General features: G+C 37.4%; 1 protein-coding gene and 1 pseudogene across 1 annotated transcript in view; both read left to right on the top strand.

Annotated features, from left to right (window-relative positions):
* The first annotated feature begins 346 nt into the window (after positions 1–346).
* On the top strand, positions 347–2,072 carry LOC139942721 (microfibril-associated glycoprotein 4 pseudogene; annotated as a pseudogene).
* Positions 2,073–10,275: 8,203 nt separating this feature from the next.
* The window catches only part of LOC139943182 (uncharacterized), a 49,594-nt gene continuing 47,227 nt past the window's right edge, over positions 10,276–12,642 (top strand). Inside the window, exon 1 of the mRNA XM_071939997.1 lies at positions 10,276–10,329. Coding sequence (XP_071796098.1) covers positions 10,293–10,329 — 37 coding nt within the window. The 5' untranslated portion in view covers positions 10,276–10,292. The remainder of the gene's footprint in view (positions 10,330–12,642) is intronic.

The following is a 12,642-nucleotide window of genomic DNA, read 5'->3' as shown; positions in this document are numbered from 1 at the left end:
ATGGGGGCATTGCAACTATCGTTTCTTCCATAGAATTCCTCGTAGTGGTGATTATTGATCAATGTGGAGTCATTAAGATACTCACATTACACCGGTCTCAAATAGCATGGCATTTAGTTTCCTGAACGTCTTATGCAATCCGATGTATTGTAATTCATCACTGATATAGTATTAATTCCAAGCATATCTTATTTCGATATCCATTGACAATAAACTGGTGTTTAAATGCTGTCTCTCCTTAGCGAATAATCCGTGCTTACCATACAGCTACCGTGTTACAAGAGTGCCCTTTATTTCATTATTATCTCACAGTTTCAATGACCAATTAGGTTCAAATGTCCACAGTTTTGTTCATACATAGTTGAGATACACTAAGTGAGAAGACTGTCTTTTTATAGTTAACAAAAGTCCCCAATGTCCATAAACTAAACAAGCCACTTAGCCAATATAACCTTATTAAACCTCTTAACCACCATTATACATTATCTAGTGTCCTAGAAACCCAACTTTGCACTCAGCTGAATAAATAACTAATGGCTTTAATCTAGGCCGACTAGGTCAAAATTATAGGTGATACTATACGATACATACTAAAAGCAATTTCATCAACAATGTAATACTTTGTTATGAAATATAAAAAGGGCGCGCTGCACAAATTGCTTTGTAAATATTGCAAACTGCTTCTCGAGCATCACACTCAATTTTACCCTCGCTGCGGCCACAGTGCTTGTTTGGAACCGTACGGGTAAGGGTGTATCTGTAACTGACAATCAATTAAAGACCAACACCGAGTGAAGATTACTGCATTGCATCTAACAGCTTTCTTAGCTACCTTCAGAACGGACACGTTCATGGTTGCTGCCTTGATTATTTTCATGGTGGAAAGGCTACGTTATCCAAATTGCTCAACAAAGATTGACAAAGTGTTGTTTATACACTACATAGCTATCTTTTTTCGCTGTGGCCACAGTGCATGTTCGGTACTTAGCCGTGCGGGTAGGTCTGTCCATGTAATTGATGTACAGTCAAAGATCAACACCAAGTGAAGATACTAGATTACATATGGCAACTTTCATATTATCTTCATCATGAAACGGGTCATGGTTGTTGTCATGATTATTTCCATGGTGGAAAGTTGCACAAGTGAGTGCATCACAAAAGGTTCAGCCTTTCACATGGTCCGCGATCGTGCGTTGCTGAACCATGTGTTTAAATGGAAGACTGAACCATCTCCAGTAAACTGCGTGCGACAATGCTTCACATATCCACAGTGTGTATCAGTCAACTATCACATAACAACCCGTTTATGTGAGTTGAATGACGGCAGCAGGTCACGCGACCCAGATGACTTCGTTGAGCTGCAAGGAAGTGTGTACTATGATGACAATGTGAACAACACTCTGTACCCAGCACAGAGCACTGCAAGTTACAGCAGTTGTTTGATGATGTATCAAGCTGGTTATCATAGGAGTGGCATATACACAATCTATCCAACAAGTCCATCTGGTGGGTTACATGTTTACTGCGATATGGAGACTGATGGAGGAGGCTGGATCGTGTTCCAGATGAGACAAGACGGCTCGGTTGATTTTTACCGTAACTGGACTGAATACCAATCTGGGTTTGGTGATCTGCATAATGAGTTCTGGTTAGGGAATGATATCCTGCGTGACCTAACTAAATCGGGTCAATGGCAACTCAGAGTAGATTTGGAAGATTGGCAGTCTAACAGAGCTTGGGCTTCTTATGGTGAGTTTGGTGTTACAGGTGACAAGTACACTCTCCATGTCGGTTCATATGATGCTCAGAGTACAGCAGGTGATTCATTGACAGCATGGCACAATGGGCGCCCATTCACTACCAAGGACCAGGACAATGACGTGTTTGGTGTAAACTGTGCTGTGACATATACCGGTGCCTGGTGGTATAGAGATTGCCATACTGCTCATCTGAACGGTGTATACTTCCAACAGGCAGATGCGCCGTTCGGACGGGGAATAGAGTGGATGGGTTGGAAAGGTCGAAGATACTCGCTCAAGAAATGCAGCATGAAATTACGGCAAGTAATATAAACTCAAAGTCTGTCACTGCGCACTGTCGTTGGTCGTTGGGGCAGTGCAAGCCCGCCCAGTACCAGCTTGGAAATATACATGTACCTAGTTCTTTACATCACTTACCTAGGTTCTACACAAATTACAAGCATGCCGTTACCTACCAACAGAGGCAGTAACATGGGGAGACGATTACAACCTGTGTCAGGGGAACTGTGCATCTTCTTGCCCCGTTTTGTCGCTAACTACTGACACGAATGTGATGTATCGGGTGCTCACTTAAGAATTGTAGCATGGGAGTACGGCAGGTAACAGACAAGTTAATCAAAAGTAGGAACTCGAAAATAATTGACCCCGTTGAACTGGTTGTTAACTTCAAAAACATTGTCTAACAATTTAAATCGTTCGTTGTCTTTGTTAAAGTGAAGGTACACCTTTCGTAATTGTCAAAGACCAGTCTTCTCACTGTGTGTATCCCATCATATGCATAAAATAAAGATAAGCTTGTGAAAGTTTAGGCTCAATCGGTCATCGAAGTTGCGAGTAAATGATGAAAGAAAAAACACTCGTAATGGACGAATTTGTGTGCTTTCAGATAGGAATAAAATACTTCTAGCTAGAAGTCTTTTAGTATTTTAGTGAGAAATTACCCTTTTCTCAAAAACTACATTACTTCAGAGGGAGCCGTTTCCCACGACGTTTTTGACCATCTACAGCTCTCCAATGCTCGTTACCAAGTCAGTTTTTAAGTTAACTTTGTTTTGAGTAATTACGAAACATGTACCTTCCCTTTAAACTTGGACTATTTATTTGGTTTAATGCAGCGTTCGTTGCATTGACGTAATAAAACCATATCGATATAAAACATATTACAAAGGTTTGTTTCATTACGAAGTGGGGAAATATCCGGTCAGGATGGCCGAGCGGTCTAAGGCGCTACGTTCAGTCGTAGTCTACCCTGTAGGCGTGGGTTCGAATCCCACTCCTGATACTTTTTTAATTATACTATTATACATATAATAACTACTAAAAAAAATAATAAACGTTATACTTTAGTCACATTATTAGACAGGATATCTGTAAGTAAAACAAATTGGCAGTGATGTTGTCGTGTTTGATATTGAAGCAAGCAACCAATGAAATACTTTATTAAGATATCATTTCTAAATTTGCATTTGTTTATATTCATAATACCGATAATGTTACTCTTTTCATTTCTAACTGTTGTAACGATTCGTACAAATATTCCGTAGTTTGATAAACACTTTTGCTGTTACGTCATACTATTGATAAACGTTAGCATACTTATTTCATAGGAATTTACACTCAACCAAACTCGTTACGGTATGCACTTTACTGTGGACTCGTGTAGACTTGTTGCAAACTTAAGTTAAAAAATAAACTTGAAAAGGATCGTCTTTTCAAATTCAAAAAACGTGTGTAATAATATTTTAATGTACACATTCACGTTTAAGAAAAATCAATTGAGTAACACTTAATGTAGATGTTTCAAATAATGTTGCAAAGGATATCAAGTATTTCTACAAATTTTACAGTAGTTATACACACGACCAAAGTGTAGATTTCACGTAGTCCGTAACAATATACAAATGTGTTGTGTGCTTTAATTGCTCTAAAAACACCGATAACAGGTGTGGAGAGGATGGCTGTTTCCTCATCATAGCCGTCAACAACTTGACAATGTGGAAACTGCCGCCTTCAATTCAGTTAATCGCTATTGATCTATGAGTCCTTGCCCGCTATTGTTATACTCCTGAATACCCCGCTGTTGAGCTTTCCTCTGACTATTTACTAATCCGTTTAAGAAAATGGTGTTTAATCCAGTAAAAAGTTATTTTATAGAGGTTTGTTCAAATGATCATGCCTGATTTTGTACTTATCGACCTTTAGCTTATGCTGGCCTTTATACGGCCCAGTATATTGTAAAACTACAAGTTAATGGCACTGGACACTATTGGTAATTACCAAAGACTAGCCTTCACAGTTGGTGTATCTCAACATATTCATACAATAACAAACCTGTGAAAATTTGAGCTCAATCGGTCATCAAAGTTGCGAGATAATAATGAAAGAGGAAAACACCCTTGTCACACGAAGTTGTGTGCGTTTAGATGGTTGATTTCGAGACCTCAAGTTCTAAACCAATAGTGTCCACTGCCTTTAATGCTACAACACACGTAAAAGGTTGGTTTTGTTTACATCTTAATCAGAAGAGTCACTCAAGCACTTGATTTTACCTACTTCTTCGACCAATTTACTAGCAAGTTAAGGGTTACTTTTATTTATAACGATTTAAGTAAAAGGCTATTGTAAAAGCAAATGCTAGTTTTTGTTTATACGACCCATTGTTTTACTTTTTTCACAAATATTTTAAGGGAAGCTTTACTATTACTATTTGTCTTCAAATTGTGTTAGTTTAGCGTAAATCTGTAAGCATTGTGTTTTGTGTTAGAAAAAGTACATTATACCCTTTGACAAAGTTGCTTCATGAACTGTTCATGTAGTACAAGTTGATGTTAATGTATGATAATTTAATTGAGTTTGACAAGTTTAAGTGATCACACCAAGAACAAATGTTTTTTTAAATTAAAAGTGAAAGTCTTATGTTTGCTATTATACGTTACAATTTTAACTTGTATCAATTCTAGTCTTGCAGTGTGCTGTGAAATAATTGGAAGTAGGATATGTGTTATGGTTTGTTTAATGGTAGTTAAAAAAAATCAAATCTGCTTGCAGAAGCATTGCATGAACAGTCACACAATTAAAATGATTGGGTAAAATATTACAACAGTTAAAATGGCTTATCTATAATAAACATTAAACATACAAAATAAACATCATAAATAAATCAAAATACAATACAATACAATAAAGCAATACAATGAACTTTCCATATTTAGATGAAAGTGACTCACTCGCCATCGGCTGGAGTAAAATAGCTTTTGAAAAGTGTTTGCAGACCACTGACTGCTTGTCGAATTATTAATATTTTATGTGTTGCTGTACAAAGTGATTTAAAACTTCATGGTTTTGTTTCATACCTGACGAATAAACCATTCAATTAAAGGCAGTGGACACTATTGGTAATTACTCAAAATAATTATTACCATAAAACCTTACATGGTAACGAGTAATGGGGAGAAGTTGATAGTATAAAACATTCTGAGAAACGGCTCCCTCCGAAATAATGTAGTTTTCGAGAGAGGAGTAATTTTCTACGAATTTGATTTCGAGACCTGAGATTTAGAATTCGAAGTCTCGAAATCAAGCATATGAAAACACACAACCTCGTGTGACAAGGGTGTTTTTTTCTTACATTATTATCTAGCAACTTCGACGACCGATTAAGCACAAATTTGTAAACGTTTGGTATCTTATGCATATGTTGAAATACACCAACTGTGAAGACTAGTCTCTGATAATTACCAAGAGTGTCCATTGTTTTTAAATTCAATTTAATGATTAGATATCGCCCCTTTTTACATGAGCGTTTTCACATTACCTTCCATACTATCCCAACTCGACACTGTCTCCAAAGTCGTCAATAGCAGAAAGGAAATGTCTTTGTCATTTTAAATAATGTCTTTATCTCGCCGATGAATTCGAAGAAGGTTTTCCTGTTACATGAAAGACATGATTCAATTTGGATTCAGGACCTCCCATTGGCAATAATGTGCACTGAGATCTCATTAGTCAATGAGCATTGACAATCAGAACGAAACATGCTGACAACCAACTGTCCAAATCCCAATGTGGGGAAGATAGTTTGCCTCAATTATATTGATGCGGCTCGTCAATCCTGCGATTCAATTATGCAGTTCTACCCAACTTAAAGGAACACATTGCCTTGGATCGGTCGAGTTGGTCTTTGAAAAACGTTTGTAACCGTTTTTTAAAAAATGCATATGGGTAGAAAGATGTTGTAAAAGTAGAATACAATGATCCACACAAACATGCCTCGAAATTGCGTGGTTTTCCTTTTACCTCGTCGACTAACACGTCGGCCATTTATGGGGGTCAAAATTTTGACTCCCATAAATGGCCGACGGTGATAGTTCGCACAGTAGAAGGAAAACCACGCAATTTCGAGGCAAACTTGTGTGGATCATTGTATGCTACTTTTAAAACATCTTTCCAACCATATGCATTACATAAAAAACGGTTACAAACGCTTTTGTTTTGACCAACTCGTCCGATCCAAGGCAACGTGTTCCTTTAATCCTGCAATCCCAATGATGTGGTCGGTATGCTTAAAGGCAGTGGAAACTTTTGGTAATTACTAAAAATAATTATTAGCATAAAACCTTACTTTGAAACGAGTAATGGGGAGCTGTTGATAGTGTAACATATTGTGAGAAACGGCTCCCTCTGAAGTAATGTAGTTTTCGAGAAAGAAGTAATTTTCAACACATTTTGTTTCAAAACCTCAGATTTATAATTTTATGTCTCGAAATCAAGCATGAAAGCACACCACTTCGTGTGACAAGGGTGTTTTTTCTTTCATTGTTATCTCGCAACTTAGACGACCAGTTATGCTCAAATTTTCAGAGGTTTATCATTTTATGCTTATGGTGAGATACACCAAGTAAGGAAACTGCTTCGACAATTACCAATATTGTCCAGTGTCTTTAATACATACACTAATAACCCGGGGATGATATTAACTGTTTCTGAATTATTTTGAGGGCTCGAAACATTACAGGGTCCCCATTGGTGGTTCATGTTTATAAACTGGACGGATTGACCCGTGCGTAAAACAATAAACGTGCTTAAATTGGTTGGGTTACGTTTGCGTCCCTTTAGTCAGAACAATATCCCACATCACAGCGCGTAAGTTGGCCATTGAGAGTTAAGGTGGACTTCTTCATTGTAATAACACTATTTAACAATATTCTTTTTAAAAGAGATAGTCATTACATGGTGTTACCGCAAACCCTTCTATAACACTATTTAAGCATTTTTTTCACGAAAATGTGTACCGGTATAGACTTGATAAGTCGACTGTCACCACCAAATAGTTTTTACCAACACTAAATGAGTTTAATAGAAGCATAAATGCTTCAGCTGCCATGTATTACAACAGGTGCAAATGGGCATGTTGCTTGTATTTGTACTTGTTTTGAAAACTGCTATATGCCTCAGGGACATCGTAGAACGTGCAACATCTTACTCTTCATGTCTTCTTCTTATATTTCAAATCAAGATAATGAATGTTTATTAGGATCAAATAACGGCTCTAAGCGCGTTCTGGCCTAGATATACTTTGAAACACACCCAATTTACCAGAGGCATGTTCCATATTATAATTAATCGAACCTTGCTCCCGTGTAAAAAACGTGCTTCATAGCGGCATCAGTCACGTGCCATAGCAATTTGTTCGGGCAATCCTGCCTCCACCGACGTTCATCCTTCTATCTTTGGTTACTAATCCCCAGAGGGATTTAACGAGTAACCGAACTTGGAATGACCCATTTGTTCTTCATCCCAAAATGGTCAATCAATTACCGTATGCAATCTTGTTAGCCTAGTTCTAGTGTGGACGAGTTCTACTGGTGTTTTGCTGAGTAGGAACATACGTTGATCGCGTTCAATGAGGATGCTTTCAGTAGGGTTATCTTACAGTTCGAAAAACCAAACAGCTTCCTCAATGGAATTACACATTAAACGGGCATGTTAACTAGTCTCGTTTGTAGTATATAATTGTTCACTTGTTAAAGGAACACGTTGCCTTGGATCGGTCGAGTTGGTCTCTGAAAAGGGTTTGTAATGCTTGCAAATGACTAACAATTTTTTATCGTTACCAAGCACGATACTGGTGAAAGTAATTCCGTTGAAGGTGTTTCTGATCTGGGACAAAAAAGACAGCTAAAAGGCTGCAAAACGGTATCCGTTTTTCTACGACGTGTATGAGCTTCTGTATCCGTAGCTAACATGTGTGCAAAATACGATAGCCGCGGATACGCGTCACATGAACACACGAAGTGTTGACGAATCGGTATCTGTATGTGTATCCGTAGACTTGCGAAACCTCTCCGATCAGGTCGCATGGAACCGTAACTCTCCACCCGGTTACTGCACCCTCGTGTCTCGCTATTTAAATCAATAAAGCAAGTGTGTGCATCCATTGACCAGGTACAAATCATTAAAACAAGAACAAGAACTATAAGTGGGTTATGATGTCTCGAACTTCATTGCTTTGGATAATTGATTTTGTTGACCTGAACTAGAACCGTACAAATCATAAGCCCGTTAAAATAAGACGTTAAAACCCAATTCATATTGCATGTGGACCGTGTCGTCAAGATCAATGCAGGCCGGTGGCTGTATATGGAATTGAACTCCCTTCCAGTTGCCGCCGACAAGCACGTGCGTTCAAACTGGGTTTAAGTTTTATTAAACAATGTACAGCCACGGGCCAGCTATGTGATTGGCCGACATTAACTAAATGGCTCCAATCACACTCTGCAGAGTGGGAGCTTCCAGCCGGTTTCCCTTAACGTTGTATTTCCCATGACAAATTTGAAGTTTTCGTCAATCCTGCAGCTAGTGCTTTCATCATTATTTAGGACGGACTAGATGGGTCGCCAGTGTTTTCGGCAATGGTAAACAGACACTGGTCTTTAAAAGCCGAACGAAGTGTGGCGTCAGATTTTCCAGCCTGCCACAGACTTGCAACTGCAGCCACCTAGTTCTCAAGCGATTGCAATCGAGCGCACTCTTGGGATCACCGTCTCATCTTATCTGTCAATCACAGCTTCTAAGCTTTTGCACTATTGTACCACTCCACTTTGCTTTGTCACACTGTCTAGCGATCGCAGCTTAAGACGACTCCTGCTCAGTGCTTCATTTTGTATTTGTTTTAGGGGTTCTCGTTAATATGTCATATGAAGGGTCTATGTATTTTTTCCTAACACTAATCGCAATGTCCACAGATTTACATTTAACTTACACAGTTGAAGATTATGATAGTAGAAAGCTTCCCTTGACTTTTTACTGAGGTGCTGTGTTTTTTGAGAAATGAGTAAAACAAATAATGTTCGTCTGAGTTATGTAAAAGCGTATTAACCAGTTATGCTAAGGTTATGGTATAATATCAAAACTGGTTAAAGGCAGCGGACACTATTGGTTATTGCCTTCACAGTTGGTGTATCTCAACATATGCAAAAACTAACGAACCTGTGAAAATTTGAGCTCAATCGGTAATCGAACTTGCGAGATATGAATGAAAGAAAAAAACAAACACCCTTGTCACACGAAGGTGTGTGCGTTTAGATGGTTGATTTCGAGCCCTCAAGTTCTAAATCTGAAGTCTCGAAATCAAATTCGTGGAAAATTACTTCTTTCTCGAAATTTATGGCACTTCAGAGGGTGCTGTTTCTCACAATGTTTTATACCATCAACCTCTCCTTATTACTCGTCACCAAGAAAGGTTTTATTATAATAATTATTTTGAGCTATTACCAATAGTGTTCACTGCCTCTAATGGGATTTGACATTCTAAAATAATGTTCGTCTTCCTGATACGAAACAAATTTTGTGACTTGTTTACCTTTTTTCTGAAATTTAAACTTCATAACCCCAGTTAGTAATTTGAAGGGAAGCTTTCCACTATAATTATCTTCAAACCCTGTAAGTTTAATGTAAATCTGCGGACATTTTGAAAAGGTACCCGAATCCTTTAAGTAATAAAGAAAATGATCAACGAAATATTGCAATGTTAATTTTCCTTACCGTTAAACAATCTGTATTGTGATCAGAGTTTACCGTAGTTGAATCATTGCTTATTGTAAAACCCAAATAAAATTTATAGTTTTTTATTTATTTTGTGTTAACATTATTTGCAAACCATAATGTTTTTTTTTTAAAGGAAACTAACACAAAACAATCTGTATGCCCCTTTGGTTAGGTAGTAAAAAAGGCACAGAGTTCCATTTGCCATTAAGATTCTTGTTTCGATTTTGCAAACAAAAACATAAGGAATTGTCCCTTTAGCTGAACAATTTATTTTTCTATTTTGTCTATGGTCCGTGTCATCACTACAACTGAGCAAGCTGCGCACTGCGCATCGCCCACCTAGTGCTTACCTCCCACACACCGTGTGTATTACTCTCACATCGAAGCCTGGTTTTATACTCGCAGTGTCGCCTATTTCCGCGCACAATCATGGATGATATCAGGCGGTACATGTGGTTCGTAACGCGGATGGCTCTGCCGTTGTGGATGTTTGTAGCACGGGTGGTCACATCGGATGCACAGGGTAAGTTTGCGTTCATTTCTGTATATTTTTTTTGATGCCCACATATTTGAATTTGTTATGCTGATTGCTGAATCACTTTAAAACCATAAGCATTGCTTTATTATAAATACAAAATAAGTATAACAAAAACTAGATTCAGTTATTTATGAACCGTTGATTTCAGAGTTCATAAAAGCTATATTATTCCTCAGGAGAAAATGTCCCAACTTTGATAAATACAAGTATTGCAAAAGCGTAATAGAGTGATACAAGGCGTGGTGACCCTATCTTTAATTTGATACCTTATTGAACATTTGTCTTCAAGGGGGAATGAGTTTGATTGTAATTTTAAGACTGGATATTTGTTGACGGGATGATGTGACTCCCTGTGAGTTACATACTGTATTTTACGTGATGCAATTGTTGTAAACAAAATGAGCCAGTGCGAATGTGCATTAAATTCCAACCCACCAAAACTATAATCACATACACTGCCTATTATTGTGAAAAAATGCTGATGTTTTCTTGAAAAAAAAAAAAACATCAAATTATTTGGGGCGTTTCCTACATGGAAATTAGCAACATTGGTTGTTGAAACTCATTCACAGTATTTTGTTTTCACCAGTGAATGGAAACTCAATGTTTGTTTTGTCTTACTCTTACTTTAATTTGTAATTATGTATTCCTTACTTGTCTTGTCTGGGCCCTTTTTAAAATCTCTTTGGAAAGGGACTCCTCTAAAGGGATGCCATGCAGTCGATCCATGCATGGTTAGCCGTTTGTCTCTAGAGCCTGGAATTGGTGACATCGATGATAATACGCACTGTGAAACTCTGTATAGACACGTTTTCATATTATGAGACCATCTTCCAAAATAATACCATTATACATCTAAATGCAAATAAAGTAATAAGTCGAGGCACGACAGAAACGTGGACGGACTCCTGCAAAGAGCCTATGGTTAAATTTACTTTTCCTTAAACAAAAACTGTGAAGTATTTGAGTGAAACGTTTTTCGATCGAATGAGTTTTGTTTTAGAGAAAATTACATCTGATAACGGAAATTCGATATTTGTTTTCCACACACAGATAAAATGTTGGCAAAACGCTCACCATACGTTCATAATCCGTATACTGTGGTTAAGTGCTTGTTTGCGCTTCTTGCAAATTGCCGCAATTTACATCATGTTTTATCCCGAAGGGCACGTTTGTACAATTCAGCCTTAACAATTTAAGGCCACAATTTGACCAGCCTTTCAAATTTAATGGGACCATTTGTTCAGCCTAAAAAGTTTAATCAGACAACTTGACCAGCCTTATAAATTTAATGGGTCGATTTGACACGGTCTAATGGATGTTTTGTACTAATGAAATGAGTAATTTTGTAAAAAGTGCATAATTTATTCATGTCTAAAATGATGAGAAATACATAATCTAATTTCGCGTTTGGAGTTTATCGCCCAATGAGCGTTTTATTCGTTAAAATGTGCTATATATATATTTTTTTTTTTCGAGATTGCCGATTGATCTCAAACTTCGACAGTTTGTCAGTTTATGTATAATGGTGGATTACAGCAAGTGCTTTCACTGCCAGCAACTGTTTTGTAAGCAAACATATTCTGTATAAAACAAATACTACGGATACACGAATGTCAATCATAAACAGAAAAGACAAAGACAAACTTACGTCCTGTTTTTTATTTTAGCCTACACACCTTAAAGGGTATATGTACTTTTTCCTATCAAATGTACAGATGTACATTAAACTTACACAATTTGAAGATTATGATAGTAGAAAGCTTCCCTTGAAATTTTACTTACTGAAGTGCTGTAGATTGTAAGAATACATAACCATTTACAGCTAGTAAAATATAACGGGGAAACGGGGGGAGGGGGAAATACACTATTTATCGTTCTATACAATAAAACCCAAACTACCAAAATGTGGTCGCGTTTTTGAGGTATGCGTACAACATCCGGATCGGATACATGCCACAAAAGTAGAATAATCCCTTCACGGATTTTTTGTTTTATTTGAGGATCGTTACTGACTGTAACGTTTTCCATTTTTTTTTTCCATGGATAAAAACTATTAGAAATCAACATAACCACATAACTAACAAACGAATGATTCTAACCATACTTTATGCGATCAAAAACTTTTGTATGTCTGTCTTACCAAACGTATGCACCCCCTTTAAATGCTCAACCCAGCAACTGCCAAGGGAATGATTTCACAAACTGTTTCTGTAAATATTTACTGTGCTACAATGTTAACGATCTTAATTGGTGGCCAAACTGTGTAGTCACGAGGAAAATCAATATTTGTAACAT

The sequence above is a fragment of the Asterias amurensis genome, chromosome 10 (genome assembly GCF_032118995.1).
Source record: "Asterias amurensis chromosome 10, ASM3211899v1".
Taxonomy (NCBI): Eukaryota; Metazoa; Echinodermata; class Asteroidea; order Forcipulatida; family Asteriidae; genus Asterias; species Asterias amurensis.
The sequence above is the reverse complement of the archived record's forward strand: the minus strand, read 5'-3'. Positions and strand labels throughout refer to the sequence as shown.